The sequence below is a fragment of the Pecten maximus genome, chromosome 10 (genome assembly GCF_902652985.1).
Source record: "Pecten maximus chromosome 10, xPecMax1.1, whole genome shotgun sequence".
Classification (NCBI taxonomy): domain Eukaryota; kingdom Metazoa; phylum Mollusca; class Bivalvia; order Pectinida; family Pectinidae; genus Pecten; species Pecten maximus.
In genome coordinates this window covers 36,086,488-36,107,159 of record NC_047024.1, presented here as the reverse complement: position 1 = coordinate 36,107,159, position 20,672 = coordinate 36,086,488, and the positions used below count along the sequence as shown (strand labels likewise).

General features: G+C 35.2%; 1 protein-coding gene across 5 annotated transcripts in view; it reads right to left on the bottom strand.

The window, feature by feature from the left end:
* Nucleotides 1–769: 769 nt before the first annotated feature.
* LOC117335578 overlaps nucleotides 770–20,672 on the bottom strand; it is a 30,174-nt gene continuing 10,271 nt past the window's right edge. Inside the window, exons 1-5 of one of the 5 annotated variants that reach the window (XM_033895669.1) lie at nucleotides 19,660–19,926; nucleotides 13,954–14,024; nucleotides 7,150–8,544; nucleotides 6,315–6,875; nucleotides 770–5,983 (exon numbers count right to left, since the gene is read on the bottom strand). In XM_033895669.1, the coding sequence (XP_033751560.1) occupies nucleotides 5,859–5,983; nucleotides 6,315–6,875; nucleotides 7,150–8,458 (1,995 nt within the window). In that variant the 5' untranslated portion in view covers nucleotides 8,459–8,544; nucleotides 13,954–14,024; nucleotides 19,660–19,926 and the 3' untranslated portion in view covers nucleotides 770–5,858. Of the gene's footprint in view, nucleotides 5,984–6,314; nucleotides 6,876–7,149; nucleotides 8,545–13,953; nucleotides 14,025–19,468; nucleotides 19,613–19,659; nucleotides 19,927–20,672 lie in introns of those variants that run through there. The other 4 variants (XM_033895670.1, XM_033895668.1, XM_033895672.1 and 1 more) reach the window with 4 other exon arrangements.

Genomic DNA, 20,672 nt, shown 5'->3' with positions numbered 1-20,672 from the left:
TAACCTCAGTTAGAACTTGCAATTTCTCTCCATCCCTTTCTATGAGCATCTTTTTCAGCAATGCGTTTGATGCTTCTTTTTCATAACTTTCTTATGACATTTTGAGATTTTTATCTGCAAACAGTGGAAATTAAGAATTCCTGTCCAACACTTGATGCCAAGCATTGTTTTACTATGTTTTATACAGCCATGGTTCTCAGGATGGAGAAGCATTACTTATTAAAACAACTCCTCCCTCAACTAAGAGTTATTGCCCTTTGTGTCATTAGATCCAGTCCATAAAACTTATAGTTCTTTACCTAGATCCAACGAACTTGGTAGACATAATGTGAACATCTAGGAATGGTGGGGGTGTAATGACCATTAAGGCTTTATCAACTTGTTAATAAGTTATCGGAGTTATAGCCCATTTGTTCTTGCCAAGCCATAACACCCTTGGATTTTTCTAATCTGCTTTTTATCATTGATTGTATGTCTATGTTTCTGTATGCTTTGAACACTCATACACCTCGGGATATATCATGTGCTGTTTGAATGGAGTTGAGTAAATGGTATGAAAAGACATTGACCAGTTGCTAAAGGCCAAATACATACTGGTAATAATTTGTGAACTGCTTGGCTGCTGTTGCTGTGATTAAGTAGTCTATCAAACTCCGTGTGATGACACATTTACAATAAGTTTGAAAGTTTTTTTATGGACAATTGTTGTATCAAACAAGGTAAAATTAAATTGATAAAACTCTTCATCCAAAATAAAATAAAACATGAATATCATTTTATTAATATTTAATTCCAATATTGTATTCGCTGCAACCCTTGGGTTGGTACATCCCAATTGCACTGCTGCCCCCGTACATACATGCATTATTGACATCCACAAATACACAAAACCGTTTATAAATTCTATAAACTATGTTAACAATATTAACAACACCAGAATCAAATTGCTTCAAATTGATGACAGTTTACATAAGAATGAAATTGTACGAATGGTTGCTTTATTGAATTTCGAAAAAGGAAAGAAAATTTAAGATAACTGATAATTAAATAAAAAAAACTTTGAGTTGTCACTACTAATGCTTCAACTTCTAAAGAGCTATATATTTTTTTGCATAAAGTCTGTAAGCATGTTATCTGAATGGCTTTAGCTTTTTGGCTCTACTGTATCTAAATCAATTTGTTGTGAAAGGTGCTAATTTCTAGCATTGCCTTTAGTATAATCCTTATAAGTCAAAATATCTCAAACATCTTTTATTAAAAAACAACAACTTTAAACATCAAACATTAAACTTAAACGCACAGTAAGATGGCAGTAAAAGCAATTTGGTTCTGTTGGTAGGACTAGACAATGCGTGGTATATCCTCACAATACAATTATCTGGGTTTTTTGTGGTCGTTACCACACAAAATTCTGTGTCAATATCACTATTCCTACAGACACAATTCTGGGGAAATTTCAATGTACTGCATATAGATAATTTGATGATAACACAAATTAAAATGGTTTACAATATATTTGCAAAAGCCCATATGATACATAATTAAATGTTAATGACATACAAAGACTGGTTGATAGAAAAATACATAAAATATAAATAAATAAAAGGAAATAAGAATATACTATATGATTATAAGAAACACTTAAAACATAATAATAATTTAACTAAATCATGCTTTGTAACAATTCAAATTAGTACATTCTGGGAACATGATTGAGATACGTAAATAAGGATTATCTCCCCTGAGCCAAAGCTGCATGGCTACTAAGGTTTTTATTTTAGTGTACCTGATCTCCCTCTGATAAACATTGTTTGTAGAGTGATAGTCCATGTGATATGAATCGGGCAGAAACAAAAAATGGATTTAATTTCTCAATACCAATGCCAATACAAAAAAATATATGATTAATTCAAAAATGAAGAATGTGGTTATCTGTCTGAAAAATTATGAAAATGAACAAGTTTCAGAATAAGTTTTCTATATTTTTGTTACGTTACATATAAAGTATTTTTACAAGATCTACGAAGAGTGCAAACATTTCAATCAAAATTCTTTGGGAGGAAAAAAAACAGCAATTGGAATGGTACGAGAATGTTCATTTCTCTATCTGGTCCCCTACTACAGTAGTTAACATACAAATGGATGTACTGGTATAAACAACATATTTAACCTCAATCTTAATTAGGTCTACATCATAACACAGGTTAATGACAGAAAACAAGGCCATGACTACTGTAAACGTGGAAATTTAAGAACTTTTGATCACGAAAATTTCCCCCACGCATATTATTTTGATATCAATATGCATAATCTCGAACTACAAAGGTGGATCGATCTCGAAAATTACCCCGAGTATAGTTTACATATCGAAATTGTGAAATTAACCCCCCGCGAAAATAACCACGCTTACAGTATACCTTTAAAATATCCCTCTTTCACAATATATGATAAATTTTCTATTTTATTCCATTCACATAATTTTTATTGGACATCAACGTTAACTATATCATATGAACTTATATATTTATTTATCCTGAATATGATCTATCTTGGGCTCCAACCTGTAAATCTGGAGGTGAAATATCAAATGCGGGCTTATCACATGTACAGGATAGGTATGGTACATCACAAATATTTATAAAATAAATGTGGACTGTCGTACATAGAAAATATCATAGAGTCACTCTATTTTGATATTGTAATAGAATATAGCTATCATTGTTTACTATTGTTTGTAGAATATACTATATAGATATACATAACAATACCATTCGCACCTGGATTAAATGATTTTTCTCCAAATATAACAAACAACCTTAATACCTTAACTGAACAATTAAATTTTTTAACAATAAAACACGTATTTATTCTGTGACACCGGTAATCAAAACTTTCTTTTTAACTGTTCTACTCTATTTACAGAAAACAGACCAGAAGAAAAACATGGCAGGTTTTATAACTCGGAGAACCAGGAGAAACAGTATCAACATGGCAGGTTTTATAACTCGGAGAACCAGGAGAAACAGTATCAACATGGCCAAGTTTATGTCTCCAAATTTATTTATTCGTAATGAATAATGTAATTATTTATCTTTAAAGAATCTTTAACTGAACAATATACAAATATAACTAGGTGGTAATGGGCTGGTAGGAGAATTCTCCTAATTCGATAACAATAGTTACTAGTTTATGTATATGTATACCAGGCTGGTAGGATAATTTTTCTATTTGGTTATGGTATATATACAGTTCTCCTAATTGGATACCAATAGTTACTAGTATATGTATCAGGCTGGTAGGAGAATTTACTCCAGTTTGATTCTGGTATATACCTAATCTCCTACACAATGTGAATAACTCTGTTACAGTGATAATTTAAGAAGTTATTATATACATGTATCTATAATATATTAACATCAATTATGTGAGGATAACATTTTTTATGTAATAATCTAGATCCATGATATTCAACCAGTTTATTCTATAAAATTTTCCTTCAAAACTAATTCCAGTAAATCATTATGGCATACAAATTATATTTGTTTCAAAATTTAAATATATATTAATCTTGTTAATTCTTACTGAAATATTCCTTTTCTTAACACCTTCATATTTGTGTTGCTAAGTTATATATCTATTTATTAGCACAATGTATCATATACACTATGTGTTGGTGATGCGAAGATATAGATTTGAATTTCCTGTCGTAGTTGTACCGAGAGAAATATACAATGTATATATATATACAATCATGGATTCAAGTTATAATTTGTTTCTTTAGAAAACAAAATTATTTTACAATTTTGAAATGTCTTGTAGAAAATATTCAAGTAACATAACACATGGAATGGAAACAAACGATGATACAACCTTACATGGCATGGTATTCAGATATAAGTCCAAAACAGATAAAAAAAATAACACATACTCAATGATCTGATCATATAACAATAACATAATCTTACAAACTACTCTGGTTAAGCTATGGCAAGTACTGGTAACTGACTAAAATAGTACAGAATGATCACCTGTCAGTACAGTTGTTAATTTTCTACTGGAAATCTGTATGTATGTTGTATACCTGGTATATGATCAGTTTTCAATCAGTTTTCAAAGAAGCGACTTATTTTGTAATTCAGTTATGTACGCTGTAACTACTGCCATGACTCTAATAGTCACACCAACCCACTGTTCAGCATATTTGCCATTCCTCAACAGGGAGACTCTTAATTTGAATCTCTAGATTTAGACATAATTTATATTATCAATTGTTAAAATTCTTAATTTTTTCAGAATTTTAAAAATCCAGTACGTCCCCACGAAAAAAAGAAACTGAACTTTTGTCTTTTTTAATGTATTGGTTTGTTTAAATGAAGGTTATCAATTGTGAGGTTGTGAAAATTCTGACACAATTAATATCCACCATAGAATTCAAAGAAGTTGGTACCCTGGTAAGTATAGTTCTAAATCGTCAGCTGCATGCCCAGTAATATCATCATACGATAGATCTTATGCTTTATAGAAAACCACAGTGCCCATTTCATGGTAACTTATTTTACCATGGATTACGACACTAGTAAAATTTGCATGTAATTTTCAAAAGTTAGATGTTATGCAAATGTTCCAGAAAATTTATCCTTTTACAATGTATACAACAGGGGAAGCACAACATTTCACTTTTAATTTTGTAAGTACATTCAAACCTGCCTTAGTAACCACCATGACCATATTTTCCCCTCCTAATGTTCTTTACTATACTAGTTGCCTAAACCTGGAATAAGAGGCCACCTGTCATATATGACCGCAGGTTTGACAATTCTAAATTATTGAACTGAAAAACATTGCTGAACACTATTATTAATTTGACAATCTCTATGTCAGTCTAGTAATCTATCTATTCCTGCCTTTGGTTGAAATGTGTCCAGATCCCTAGCTATAATACAAAACTTGATGATATTTATCCACGGAACTGGTCATTATTTTAAAAGTGAAACACAACCAAAGTAAAAACAATAACATGAAAACGGTTAACAATCCAATTTTAACAGAAACATATTGGAATGAGGTTTTGTGTAGAGCAGACATATCTAAGCCAATACTTAAAAACATATTAACATAGCTAACAACAGTCCTCAAATCTGGTCTTTCTTTTTATTTTTTCTGACCAAATTACCTCCCCTTAATACAAAAATAACTTTTTCAAAACAATAGGCAAATAAAACCAGGTGCCACTGATATGAAAAGTATATTTCCTGGCTGGAACTGATCCTCAGTATATATCTACAGGGTACGTTTCCTGCCTCACATTAGTGAACATGATAACAATATATGGTCCCAATTAATAAGGAATATTCAATATATAATGACAATCAGGAATGCAGTTATAGACAACACATCGTGTCGTGCGACCCTCGTGTCCTACACGATTTATACAATCCTACTGATATACACAATTCTATATATAGATCTCATAGTAGTTGTTTCCATAGGGGAGGTAACTCAGGAGATATAAAGTCGTCACATGATCTGGCTCACATATACTTCTTCACAGCTTTTGTAATGAAAGATTTGTGTCCATGTGCCTTGAAGGTATTTGATCTGACAGCATGTCCTCGCCATGATGACATTTGGTCTGACAGCATGTCCTCGCCATGAAGTCGATATTTGGTCTGACAGCATGCCATCGCCATGAAGTCGATATCTGGTCTGACATCATGTCCTCGCCATGAAGACATTTGCTCTGACACCATGTCCTCTCCATGAAGTCGATATTTGGTTTCACAGCATGCCCATGTCATGAAGGGATTTTATCTGATCGTGACTAATTCCTTATAGTATAAGAACATTGTAGAGTAGCTTCACACCCACACTCCATTTGGGTTCTTACTGACAGAGAGGACTTTACTTAGAGGACTGGCAATATAGTTCCTTCCTCCCAGGCCAGGGTGTGGTGACAAGCGTCCCTCTAAGGCTTGTAACACAGCTGCAAAAATACAATACATAATATTACATGTACTATTTCTTTTGTTGATTTTCTATTATTTTTCATTTTTGATAAATGTGTTATTGATTATCACATTTTGTTGTAATTTCATGGCATTGTTGTCCTAGTAAAGGTAGACACGGTCAATATCCTGGTACATTTGCACCATTTCAATCTCTTGATTGTAAACATGAGATATATATATATATCACTGGATCCAGGACATAAGGTGAAGATTAACAATAGAAAAGTATTAAATATTATCCTGAAAATGTATAAATTCCTGAACATAAATTTAACAATTTTTTTTTTACAGGAAAGAGTTACCTACCCTTGCCGTTTTTGCCAGATTTCTCTCCATTGCTAACAGAATTAAGCTCTTGTATGTTGACTTCCTTTATCTGTTTCTCCAGAGAATCTACTTCCTTGCTTTGGCTATCCTTTTTAACCTCCAATGACTTTATTTCTTCCTCCACCACTTCAATACATTTTGAGTTTGTATCAAATGTTTCTACACCCTTTTCTACTTCTCCCTTTACATTCTCAACATCTTTTCTAATCTGAGTTATCTCCCTTTCCTGTTCCTGTTTACACTCCTCTAGTTCCTGTCTTTCTGAAGTGATCTGTTTGTCAAGCTCTGAAATCCGGTCATTATTTACCGCTAGGTCTTTAATACATGTATCAGTTTTGCCCTTAATAAGAAGTATATCAGATCTATAGGTTTTCTCGCGCGTTTTCTCTGTATTGATTATGTCAACCCAGCTGACCGCTGTTAGCTGTACCACTTCTGCCTCATTCTGATTGTAGGTCTGTTGTAGGCGTGTAATCTCCTCTCCAATGCTGTGTTTCTGATCTAGAGCTTGTCTATCCTCATCCTCCAGACTTACCAGTTCTGTTGTAAGTAAAATTATAATAAATGTAAATTAGTCCCCCTCTTTTTATCAAGACTTGAAAATCTAGAGGTCTACCTCAACAAAATGATGTGTACTTTATGTGATCATAATAAAAAGAGGTTTATATCCCTTCGTAAGTGGTCAAGTTTGAACCTTTCAAAAGTTTGTAATGATTCAGTGTAAACAAATATTTTATCATGAAAAACATGAGATACATCATAATCTTCTTTCCTGTAATTTATAAATGAATATCAACCTGACATTATAGCATACCTGTATCTATCATTTGTAACTGCGACTCCTGCATCCTTATCCTTTCCTGTTGCTGGGACAACAACCTCTGCATCTTTACCACCTGAGGGTCAGGTTCAATGACCTCTTTGACACCTATGAACCCATCCCCACTCTGACGTTCATCAGGCATCGTGTATTCCTCTATGAGCACCTCCTTACGTGAGGTCTTAAGAATATCTGGGAAATTACTGTCAAGGTCATATTCCTCAACTTCACTGTTGACAGGCCGTGCATGGTACACAGGAAGACTACCTATTGCCTGTGCTGGCTGGGTCAGATCAAGGCTATCTGTCCTTTGTTTCTGTGGAACAGGTTGGAATGCTGAAGGTCGCGAAACATTGTTGTTCACCAATGGCAAGATAGAAGTACTAGTTCCATTGTTGCCATGGTTACCTATACTTGGTTTAACATTTCCATGGGTATTAGAGATACCAGAACTTTGCTGATGAGAGAATGGATGATTGGTTGTGTTGCTATGACTGCCTCCAGTCTGCTGAGAGTTGTAAGGGGAGGCCACTCTATTGTGCTCAGTTCTGTGCTGTGCCTGCCGTGTGCGTGGCCCAGTTTTTTGTAACAAAGAAGGATGTGGATCTGGATTTACATGAGTTCTCTCTCTTGGATACACATTTCTCCCCTTAACTTGGGAATGATGCTGAACACGGGGGTCAAGGTCAGAGTTAACATTGGGGTCAAGGTCAGAGTTCACACTAATATGGCTATTAAGGGGTTGAATATTTGGTTGAGGTTCTCCTCCATGCGTAGCTTTCAAGCGAACACCAACTCCATAAACTGGATTCTGTTGAACCTCTCTGTGCCGAGGCAAGATTGGCTGAGAATTCACAGAACTAGTCTCATGTTTGTCCAAGTTCTTTCCTGTTTGTAAATATCTCTGCCGTGGCCGCGCCCCCTCAGGAACGGCATTATGAGCACCACTAAATGTTAATGACCTACGAATTCCTGTCTCTCGGGGTGGAGCTGAAAAATTAATTTTCGGTTTTTCATTCTCCTTCTGTTTCCCTGCAGGTGGAATTTCTGTCTTTTGTCTCCCAGAGTTTTTTAACAACAACTGAACCTCTGTTGAATATTCTCCCCATTTTTGCAAAATCTTCACAGGACATTCATCTGGTAAAAGAGGCCGCTCATTGTCTCGCCATTTCTCAATGAGCGTGAAGCGGCCTGTTTTGCCCATAGCATGGGCAAGTGCTATGACAACATCCTGGCAGGTAGAGTTTTCTGTTACCCCACACACAACTCGAAGTATTCCATCTACACGAACTTTCAACTCCATTACGAAAACAATACCACAAAGAATTCATCACAGATCTGGAAAACAGTTGAAGAAGTTTGTAGTTTTCCCATGTCGGTTTTTCTGACCTGAAACAGGAAAAAGGAAACTTTATAGGAAAGTGTGAAAAATACTAAATATCACCTCTTGTAATGATAAATATATTCAAATCTATTGAGACCTATTTCATAATTTCTCCAATGTATAATTAAACCATTCTGAATGGTACAGAAAACCTCATTGCTGATTCTCCAATTTTTTTCAGTCATAATCAATTGCAACCTCGTCACCAACTCCTTGACGCAGTTCCCAATCGACAGTGCATACAGGTATGTGTAAACCATCTCCACCACTACATATATGATAAACAGATAGGTGAATTAATTTCACTTAATTATATGTAATACAATGAGTCAGCACAATTAAAGAGAAATATGTAAAACTCAAAACACACTGAAATACACTATGGAATGACCACTACCGTGATGATATACATATATTGTATACAGGGCCTTATATGTATAGGATAAACTGGTGATTTACAAACTGTTGTTGTATATATATATACATTATCATATATATCACAGCATGTTAAAGTGCCACCATTCCCCCCCCCCCCAAAAAAAAAAACAGGAAGAAAAGCACCTAGGAGTTTTGAAAATACAAATAAGATACTGTACACACATCATGCTTACACATTATTTAAATTATTCCGGGATACAATGCACAGTATGTAAATTATTACTCGCATCATGTCTGATGCTCTGAAATTTAATGCACATACAGTATCAAATGGCAAGTTTGGAATAACATTTACATACAGGATTTAAATTTTCAAAGCAACTACATATATAAATGACATCAGACATACAATATATATGGGTAGGGCTGATCCCAATCATGTATGTACCACATCAGTGTAACACTCTGATCAGCTTATAAAACTTAGATCAGAAATCCAATGATTGATTTGAAATACAATGCACCAGTGACATCAAAGACAAGTACATATATCTACATAGGTGAAATGTACATCTCTCAGTATGTCAACAATCCTTTTTAGTGAGCCAGAGGTGAACCAGTCTGTCACCGGTCACTGGACGTATATATAATTAATGAGTTTGACTTTCTTCTGGATTTATTCCACAGATGTGTTAAGATCACGCCCTTACTCCACATGTACAGGTGTATTATAGGATCAGGGCTATATTAGGATTATGGCCTATCACCACAGATGTGTTAGGACCAGGGCCTATCTCCATATAGATGTGTTAAGACCAGGACCTATCTCCATATAGATGTGTTAGGACCAGGGCCTATCTCCATATAGATGTGTTAAGACCAGGGCCTATCTCCATATAGATGTGTTAGGACCAGGACCTATCTCCATATAGATGTGTTAGGATCAGGGCCTATCTCCATATAGATGTGTTAGGATTATGGCCTATCTCCATATAGATGTGTTAGGACCATGGCCTATCTCCATATAGATGTGTTAGGACCAGGGCCTATCTCCATATAGATGTGTTAGGACCAGGGCCTATCTCCATATAGATGTGTTAGGACCATGGCCTATCTCCATATAGATGTGTTAGGACCAGGACCTATCTCCATATAGATGTGTTAGGATTAAGGCCTATATCCATATAGATGTGTTAGGACCAGGGCCTATCTCCATATAGATGTGTTAGGACCAGGGCCTATCTCCATATAGATGTGTTAGGACCATGGCCTATCTCCATATAGATGTGTTAGGACCAGGACCTATCTCCATATAGATGTGTTAGGACCAGGGCTTATCACCACAGATGTGTTAGGACCAGGGCCTATCTCCATATAGATGTGTTAGGACCAGGGCCTATCTCCATATAGATGTGTTAGCTAGGACAAGGGCTTATCTCCATATAGATGTGTTAAGACCAGGGCCTATCTCCATATAGATGTGTTAAGACCAGGGCCTATCTCCATATAGATGTGTTTGGACCAGGACCTATCTCCATATAGATGTGTTAGGATTAAGGCCTATATCCATATAGATGTGTTAGGACCAGGGCCTATCTCCATATAGATGTGTTAAGACCAGGGCCTATCTCCATATAGATGTGTTAGGATTAGGACCTATCTCCATATAGATGTGTTAGGACCAGGGCCTATCTCCATATAGATGTGTTAGGATTAAGGCCTATATATGGTAGCTATCTCCACAGATGTATTAGGACCAGGGCCTAAACTCCACACATGTATTAATTAAGTTCAGGACCTAACTTAAGAAAAGTATCAGGATAGTGTAACTACACAGATTTATTATAATTTCCAGAGATTTATTAAGATTATGGTCAAATTCCACAGATGAATTAGGATCTGGGTTTGACCTCTGATCTATCAGGATCAGGGCCTTATTGGGTAGAATTGTACCGGTAATTTATATAACCAGAAATACAGCCAAACTGGACTATAAAGGCCACAAAATGGAGTGGAGAAAATTGGTCTTAATACATAGGTAGGCTCACATACCAAACACATTGTTTTATCTTTGGTCTTTATAAACAGTCTTTACAGCGGATTTTACTGTATATAAACATGAAGATATTTAGTTTAAAATGCTTTGTGCCGTTACTTATAAGATACCAGCCTTGTGATGGAGTAGCCCTTCCTGACCAGTACCAACCATCTAATGGATTGTGAGCAAGGACTTCCTTCGACCACGGTTAATGGATTGAGATAGATAGAATCAAGCTTCCTATGAATATGGGGATAGTCAAAGGCTATCCCTATCAATATAAAACATTAACCCACTTGGAAGGCTTTAAAACCTTCCCGATTATTTTTGTTGTTTTTTAAACAGGAAATCTTTGACAAGAGGAAGCACTATGAGTCATTGGAGAGATCAAATACACAATGAGAGATAGGTATTTTACAAAGGTGTGAGTAATGAACTCATCCTAAACACGGCTATCTTTATCACTACTTACACTAGCCAAATGTAGGATGTTTCTGTATCCACCAACTCCAATAGTTAAAGTTTAGATATTCAGGTGCTTTTGACTATCATGAAACAAACTTGAGGGAGTACCATATCCCTAAGTTTACATTATAAAGCTCAGGTATAATACACTTGTACATTTATATATTTGTACCACAAAGGAATTGCTATAAATATATCTGGAACAGTGACATTTTGATGCTTCTTCATTCTGCTTTTATCAGGGCATAATCGTCAAGTTGTTTGTTCCATGAAGTTGCAATGAAAATACCTGGTACATAATTATGTATACAATGTACTACAATTATTAATCTGTCGATATATTTAGATCACTGATAACATTTATATAACAGATATCTTAAACATACATGCCAATATGAATGATATTTTATAAATGTGGCGATCACCACGATAGCCCTAGCTCCCAAAGTTTCCTTTAGCCCTGTGGAATATGTCATGATGCTAAAAGATGGAGAAGTCACTAGTTTGAGGTCCACCCAAATCACGAGGAGATTTAATTTGTCATTACTCATTCCTATTACAGATCTGATGCTGGTAAACCATAGAAGAGAGGCTGTCTTTGAGATATGATTTGGTGCGTGGACGATGACCTTCCACTTTAATTATCACTGGTACTGCCTTATCTAATTATAACATCTAAGTGCTTGACGTCAGATGCCAATCAAGCCATATTTTTCACCTAAACATAAGTATTTCAGGATAAAAAGTCTAATGAAGCTTTCTGATTTTCAGTCAATAACTGGGAACTGTAGAATCAGTCACCCACACTAATCAGGACATATATAATCAATGTCGCTTGATAATTATACAGGTAAAACAAAAATAAATCACCTTGTCTAGTATTAATATTGAGAGCAATGTATCATCAAAAACTTAATGTGATGCACAAATATTAATTAATTGATACAATTCATCTTTAGATTTTAGCACAATAGTTATAATCTTATATATAACGCAGGTGAATACATTAGCATAAGAACCAGGATTATAGGGTGAGACAAAGTAAATGGGTACACCTGATCTGAGGTCAAAATCATCACGGTTTTTTAGTCATGATTTAGTGTTGAAACATTGCCTGTGTTAATTTGATATACTGTACTTATATACCCGGTAATGTGGTAATGAAAAAATGTATGAAACTGTCTTGTACCTTCATTATTATGTAAGAAACATGATTTTTGTGTGTTTGAAATAAGTTTGTAAGTTTGATTTGTACGATAATAATGAGTTGGTGGCAAACAATCATTAATATCTTCTTAATTGCAATTATGACAGATAAAACAAAACACTATCAGGTTTTTAAAAATTTCATCATTACTTGAGAGTGAATTGTGAATATTGTATATCCTGTGACTTTAATAGATTGAATTAACCACAAAAACACTGAACTTGTATCATCTTCTGGTTACACAATGATTCACCTGTGCCTGTTCTATTTAAAATACATGTATGTGGAAATATTACAGAATTGGAAAATGACAAAAACATTTCCAGACTTAATCTCAAAACTGGATCAATAGGGATCAAGGCACGCTAGAATGTGATATTTCCTGTTTAAAAAATGAAAACTTTTCAAAACATTGACAGTCTAATTCATACAATCACCTCCACAGTATTATAATGACTGTTTCCTGTACATTATTGAGAGTCTTTGTCAGTCCCTGGGTAGTAAAAGAGTAAATATGTTAGAAGACTATTGGAAATTTATGAAAAGCATCCATTTAAATCTTTGTGATCAATACCATAAAGCATTTAATTCCTTATTTGTGGAAAATCATACTCCATGAGATAGTATTTACATTTAATTATTGAACGCACGGAACCTCAATCTAAAGGTGTACCTTGTCAGGAATAGCCATCACATCTCAAAGCAGGCAGTTATTAATTTTAATTGTGTTGTTGTTAAAGACAGCATGACATTTAATATGTAATGCACAAGTGCAGGAAGTACTGTGTTAATGAAATAACCTTCACGGTGAGTAGGTTAAATAATACCTACATTGTTCAGCTTTATCTAAATATATACAAACATTGGGGGGGGGGGGGGGGGGGGGGGGGGGGGGGGGGGGTGTGACAGGTGGTATATACACTGTATACCATACACAGTACTAGTACTAGGGTCCATTAATTTATATTGAGGTCAATAACTTCAAAGGTCATCTAAGACCTATGAATTGTATTTTTATATTTTTAGATAATTAGGCAAAGTACCACTGATTATAATGAGTAAAAAATGCTAATATAATTAACTTTATTAGTCCTGGTTTTTATACAGTTCGCTGTTTGTTTTAACAGAATTTTCAGGTATACATTAATATTGAAAATACTTAGATAAGACAAAAAATAATGATACTAATTATTTGAGCCCTGGTACTTTGCCAATTAATTTCATAAGTAACTAAAAGTGTTTAAACAACTTTATCATCAACTTATTGAATATTTACTTGAAATGATTTAAGTTTACAAAAAAGATAAAACTATAAAATGTACATACCCTATGTTGGCTGTGTATCGTACGTGGTTTGGATGGAGACTGGAGAGGAGACACAGGTGGACAAGAGGAGCCTACAACAATGGGTGATCACTGTTAATTAGCATTGTTATCTGGTCATAGACTGCATGTGTCTGGTCTGTATCGGCTTCAGAACCAGCAAGGGGCACTAGTTGGGAGAGGTTGGGGTGTTAAAACAACATAGATAGATGGAAGAGGTACCAAATAAGGGATTTGATAAACTTCAGACTTTCAATACACAAAAGGGGCACCTGGGATTTAAAACAACTATGGACTACACATCACAGAGGTCAATTTATATATTACCAGCCGTCATAATGTATGAAGCCCCATTCTATAGAAGGAAATATTTCAGTTATGTATCAGTAAGGCCCCATTCAGACAATGAGTAACAACGTCCCAATATTGATGTCCTTCCAATGGCTTGATATCTTCCTAAATAATAGCAATACATATACATCCATTTTGTTATAGCATTCCCTGAGTGTCCCCTGCTGAACCTTACCATATAATTAAGTATGAGGGTATTATAAGCCTTACCAGGACAACTGGACTATATCAATGTCACTAAATACACTGTTATCTTTTCATGTGAGGTTAAACCTACATCTTTTTATGATTTCATTTTAATTACATGCAGTCATTTTTTGGTTAATGTATATGTATCCTTTATAAATTTCCAGACTTGTCAGAAGTTTTTACTCTCAACACATACACACTAGAGACCACAGTAGTGTTACATATACCTCAATCTATGTGCTAAGGCTAGGTCTGAAGTGAGCTCACTAGCAAGGAATATTATTGTGACCCTCGACTGAGCTCACTAGCAAGGAATATTATTGTGATATGACCCTCGACTGAGCTCACTAGCAAATAACATTTTTGTGATCATGATATGACCCTAGATTGAGCCAACATGACTCTAGATTGAGCTCATTAGCTAAGGACATTTTCATGGTATGACCCTAGAGTACATGTTCATGAGCTCACTATCATACTGCAATGGACGACCATATAGTGTCATGCAGTTCATTGCCAATGAACACTTACATTATATGACCATTGTTGGAGCTCACTAGTAAAGAACTTTTTTATATGACACTAAAAGTGAGCTCACTATATATGGACACTTTTGTGATATGTACTTGAAGTTAACTCTGATGATGATCACTACCAGATATGGAGAAACAGCATTAGTTTGTGTCAGTCTAACTATACCCCATGTCTGGGGGTATTTTGAAGCACTACTTTATTTCAATTATACTTGAGAGAACATGTACAATTACACTAGTCCAATACAAAAAAGACTCAAATGATTTTACTATCATACCTTACATGAAGGACGTTTTTAAGAAAAGAATTACTTGAAAAAGGCTGCATAACAGAAAACCGCTAAATGTGTTTATATAGTTTATTACATCAAGACATGCAAGAGCTCTATTAAAACCTACGATGAAAAGCAATAACAGGGATTCATACTGTAAAGAAGATTATAGATTTCCGTGAAAAGATAGCACAATGGTCCTTAAACAATGCAATAACATGATGGCATCAAATTACCTCCCCTTTTGTTGGAAGGTCAAAGAGGTTGTCATGACCACTGTCAATGACATTGAAATGTCTTTTTCTATTGTGTAGAAACTTAAGGATAGAACCCGACACCCAAGGTGACAAGCCTGCCTACAGATGACAGGGTAGTTTTACCCTTGAAGATATCATACAGGAAACAGTGAGCGATGATTGGTCCAGAGGTTATGAGGAATGTTATAAGTCTCATGCTCCAATACTCACACGAAGGGCCTGTTATATATTGTAGTAGACACACTTCAGTGTCTGTATAATTAATAACAGATGTACAGCATTGTGATGTATCTATAACTTTATGTATGCGTGCCATGCCGTTGTAAAAAGTTAAAATGGTTCACACAAGCTTAAAATGGTGTTTCTGTTGCAATTTTGTTCGGTTAACTGATACTTAAGTACTGTATAACATGAAACATTCATGTGTACTTTCTTTCAAGGTTTGGAGCTTTCAAATTATTTATTGGGTATGATTTGCTCATGGTAAAGCACATGCAATAATATTTAACAATAATATACACAACTAGAACTGTCGCCAGGATGGCTGACAAATACCCCTGCAATCTGCATGAGTCAATGGTGAATTGGAACGGTTGGAACTGGAAATAGAGGCTAACTAAGATAACCCAGTAATATAGTGACCAGTTGCCATAGCAACCATAATTTTGAGAAAAAGAAAGTGGCATGCACATCTTCACATGTTCCTCTATATTTGTGTGAAATTTCATTGAAATCAGCCCTTCGGTTTAGGCGGTAAACTTAAGTTATGCTTCTTATCGGAAAACCTGTTTATAGAGACCAGTTGCCATAGCAACCATAATTTTGAGAAAAAGAAAGGGACATGCACATCTACACATGATCATTAATATTTGTGTGAAGTTTCATTGGAATCGGCCCATTGGTTTAGGAGGAGTTGTCCGGACAAAATGTGTCTACAGACAGACGGACGGACGGACGGACGGAGGGACGGACGGACAACCTGATTCTAGTATACCCCCCCTAACTTCGTTGCGGGGGTATAAAAATATTTGTTGTATTTATATTTGTGGTTTCATAGCAACCATGAAAACAACAAAAGTTATATACAGCTAATATATATTATAAGGTTTCAAGTTATACAGTATTCAGTTAACTGAAAAATACATAATAAACAACATTTCTCAGATTTAAACAGAAAGTCAGAATATATTTTTACTTTACTTGACCCAATAAAACTCCTTCATCGGTTGTTATTTTACTAACAAGATCAACAAAGACATCAGCTGTTGGGGGCCATTATAAATTGATGCTGATGTGCGTTACTACTGTAATGGGTTTTTTTTATACATTAGAACCATGCACGCTCATTAAATTTTCATCACCCAGGTGCCTGTGCCTGGTACTAGGATGCCCTTGGTACTACAGGTCCTAATCAGGTTCTAAAATGTAGTCTCACAGGGCCCTAGGCTTGGCACTATAACATAAGGTTTGTCTATAATGTATCTGGTATTGATCAATCCAATCAAACTGTCAGAACCGGAAATTTAATTTTCAATTCTTCCCTCTGCTTATATTAGTGGCTACTGCTTTTAAATAGAGTAATGATTATCTTGATCTTATCTGACCAGACCATGTATCATCTATAGTATATATATATGATACAAGAGAGAACTTACTTTTGAAGTAAGAATACAGCATGAACAAAATATAACATATATTTCAATGTCTACATTTACAGAAATTATAATAAAGATCTCTTTTTTGTAACCATTACCATTTTTGTTATTTCAATCATTCTTCATACATCAAACATGTCACAGTCCCAACTTATGATAGTGTTTATGTTCTGAGTCAGTATTTGTGATGTTTAAGTCTGAATCTGTGATTTGTTTGAGTCAGCATCTGTGACATGTTTGAGTCAGCATTTGTGACATGCTTGAGTCAGCAACTGTGACATGTTTGAGTCAGCATTTGTGACATGTTTGAGTCAGCATCTGTGACATGTTTGAGTCAGCATTTGTCACATGCTTGAGTCAGCAACTGTGACATCTTTGAGTCAGCATTTATGACATCTTTGAGTCAGCATTTGTGACATGTTTGAGTCAGTATCAGTGATATGTTTTAATTCAGCATCAGTGATATGTTTGAGTCAGCATCAGTGATATGTTTGAGTCAGCACTAATGCCAAGTTTGAGTCAGTGTCTGTGACATGCTTGAGTCTGTATCTGTGATATGTTTGAGTCAGCATCTGTGACATGTTTGAGTCAGCATCTGTGACATGTTTGAGTCAGCATTTGTGATATGTTTGAGTCAGCATTTGTGACATGTTTGAGTCAGAATCTGTCGCATGTTTATTTGAGTCAGCATCAGTGATATGTTTGAGTCAGCACCAATGCCAAGTTTGAGTCAGCATCTGTGACATGCTTGAGTCAGCTTCTGTGACATGTTTGAGTCAGCATTTGTGACATGTTCGAGTCAGCTTCTGTGACATGTTTGAGTCAGCATTTGTGACATGTTCGAGTCAGCTTCTGTGACATGTTTGAGTCAGCATTTGTGACATGTTTGGGTCAGCATTTGTGACATGTTTGAGTCAGAATCTGTGATATGTTTGAGTCAGCATCTGTGACATGTTCGAGTCAGCTTCTGTGACATGTTTGAGTCAGCATTTGTGACATGTTTGAGTCAGAATTTGTCGCATGTTTATTTGAGTCGGTATCAGTGACAAGTTTGAGTTAACAGATCTGTGACAAGTTTGAGTTAACAGATCTGTGACAAGTTTGAGTTAACAGATCTGTGACATGTTTGAGTTAACAGATCTGTGACAAGTTTGAGTTAACAGATCTGTGACAAGTTTGAGTTAACAGATCTGTGACAAGTTTGAGTCAGCATCTGTAACAATGTGATAGATATTAGCATTACATGTATAGGTCCCTTATGAAAGCTGTAATCAAAAATTGTATTAAACATAGCTTTAAAGAAAACATCCAAGTACAATATGTTTACGTTAAGATTGATAAAATTCCACCATGTTGACTGTAAACACACTCCTAACAATGGGTGCAGTCTCATGAAATTTGGGAATGTCATTTAACTTTGAATACAAGATTTACTCTGAAGATTTTCAAAGTTGTTTCTGAAAGGAGTATATCCCTATAGCCTGAAAGTCAATAAGATTAAATGTCAGAGGCCTTTTATTAGAAATAAATAGCAAGCTCTGAATTCCTTTCTTCAGCATGGCACATATTACCATAGTGTGTAAAGGTATAAGCACAACTACAAGTCACACATTTTGCCTTGTAGATCAACACCATTTTAAAATGTATTTTCCATAAAATATTACATTTTGATTAAAACATTAACCGGTAACTGTTGTGACTTAAAGCTACAGTGTGTTCCTGTATGTAAGCCTTGATAACCTTGTTCTAGGTTTAAATCTACTATTGTAGGAACTTTGTACAGAACTTTTGTATGTACAGGAGAATTTCTGTTATATCAAGTCTAGAGCTCCATTTCTACAGCTGTTTATCACCAAATAGTACTAGTGTAAACTGTGTCGACATAAGATGTTAGAAAGACTGACCTACAAAACGTTTGGATATAACACCAACTCATTACAATCTAGCAATGTATCATAAGGTATACATTCACATAGGTAAATTTAAATACCGGACAGACACACAATGACTGTCACAGTGCATACAAAATTTATAATTTGATATTTCTTTTGAATATTAAAATGTACACAACGTTGATTCAATGACACATGTCCTGCATATATCTGCAGCCTTATAGCACCTTATTATATATAGATATGTTAACAAAATAATTCTAAAACAAAGTATCTGGCATGAAAAAATATCACAGACTTCTAGATAGAGAAATAAGATATATACTCTATAATACGAATACAGTTTTTTTTATGAATTCAAATTCCTACCTGTGACTGTCAGCATGTATATCCAGATGTGTGCTGTACTGAGATAGCTTGTCGACACCTATAAACTTGTATTACTTATATGACTGTATATGACACATGTGAACTATCCAGACCCCAGTCATACCTAGCAGACTCAGTAAATGTTTCTCTAGCTTACTATTAACTGGTATCCCACTGACAAACCTCCTTACCTAAATCTGGACTAAGTCCTGCCCCCTACCGTTTCCTGTGGCCGTGCATGTCAACAAACACTCCACACTACAATAGGAAGACGTCCAGTCTTTCCTATGTCTGCTTTGATACTCTCTGATCCCTGTTAAATCACAACCACAATGAAGTTATGACGATCTCCACACTGTGTTACAAGTGCTTCCTGCGCACTGTCATGATTTCCACGCCTCGACGACCAGCAAAAGAATCAACCAGACACCGTGAGATTCCGCTTCATAGACCAAACTATGAGATGTGGATACACATTTTATATATATACCTATAAACCCATTATAAATTATACCCACACACAAAGATCATTACAGGCACAGCATATGTCTGTGTTTACGCTACCTGTGTGAAATGACCACCATAAGGTCATACCCTCGGGTAAAAAATTGCATGCTCATTCAACCGTAAGAAAATAGGTCAATTACATATGAAAGCCTAGTTCAACTTATCAGACAGTCATCTAGAAGTATTCTCTTTCATTTGTCAGGTAATTATGAAAAAGGAAGCATGAAGTTGTCAAAAGATGCCCAAAGGGCCTGTTTAACCATTTCTCAAGACCTGTTAAAGTTAAATTAAAATACAAATATATTACAGAATGTATTAAATATCCTAATTGCAACATTTCATCAAAATACTGTGAAATTTACATTGTTTTTGCAGATCTAACTTCTGATTTTAAAGTGAATGCAACAAGAGGCCTAATGGGCCTGTATTGTTCACATGGCAATGTTACTGGCAAAAATTGCATGCCATCCACACCAATTATAATTGCACAAGGACACAACAACTACAGCTCAGACTTGTCCATTTATCAGCTTCCCAAGAAACACTGTAATGTAAACTGAATTTCATGGTTGAATTTCTGCTCATTAAAGCAGGTTGAATTTAAATAAAAAGTAAATTGAGTTTGCTGGTTGAATTTCTGCTCACTAAAGCAGGTTGGATTTAAATAAAAAGTAAATTGAGTTTGTTGGTTGAATTT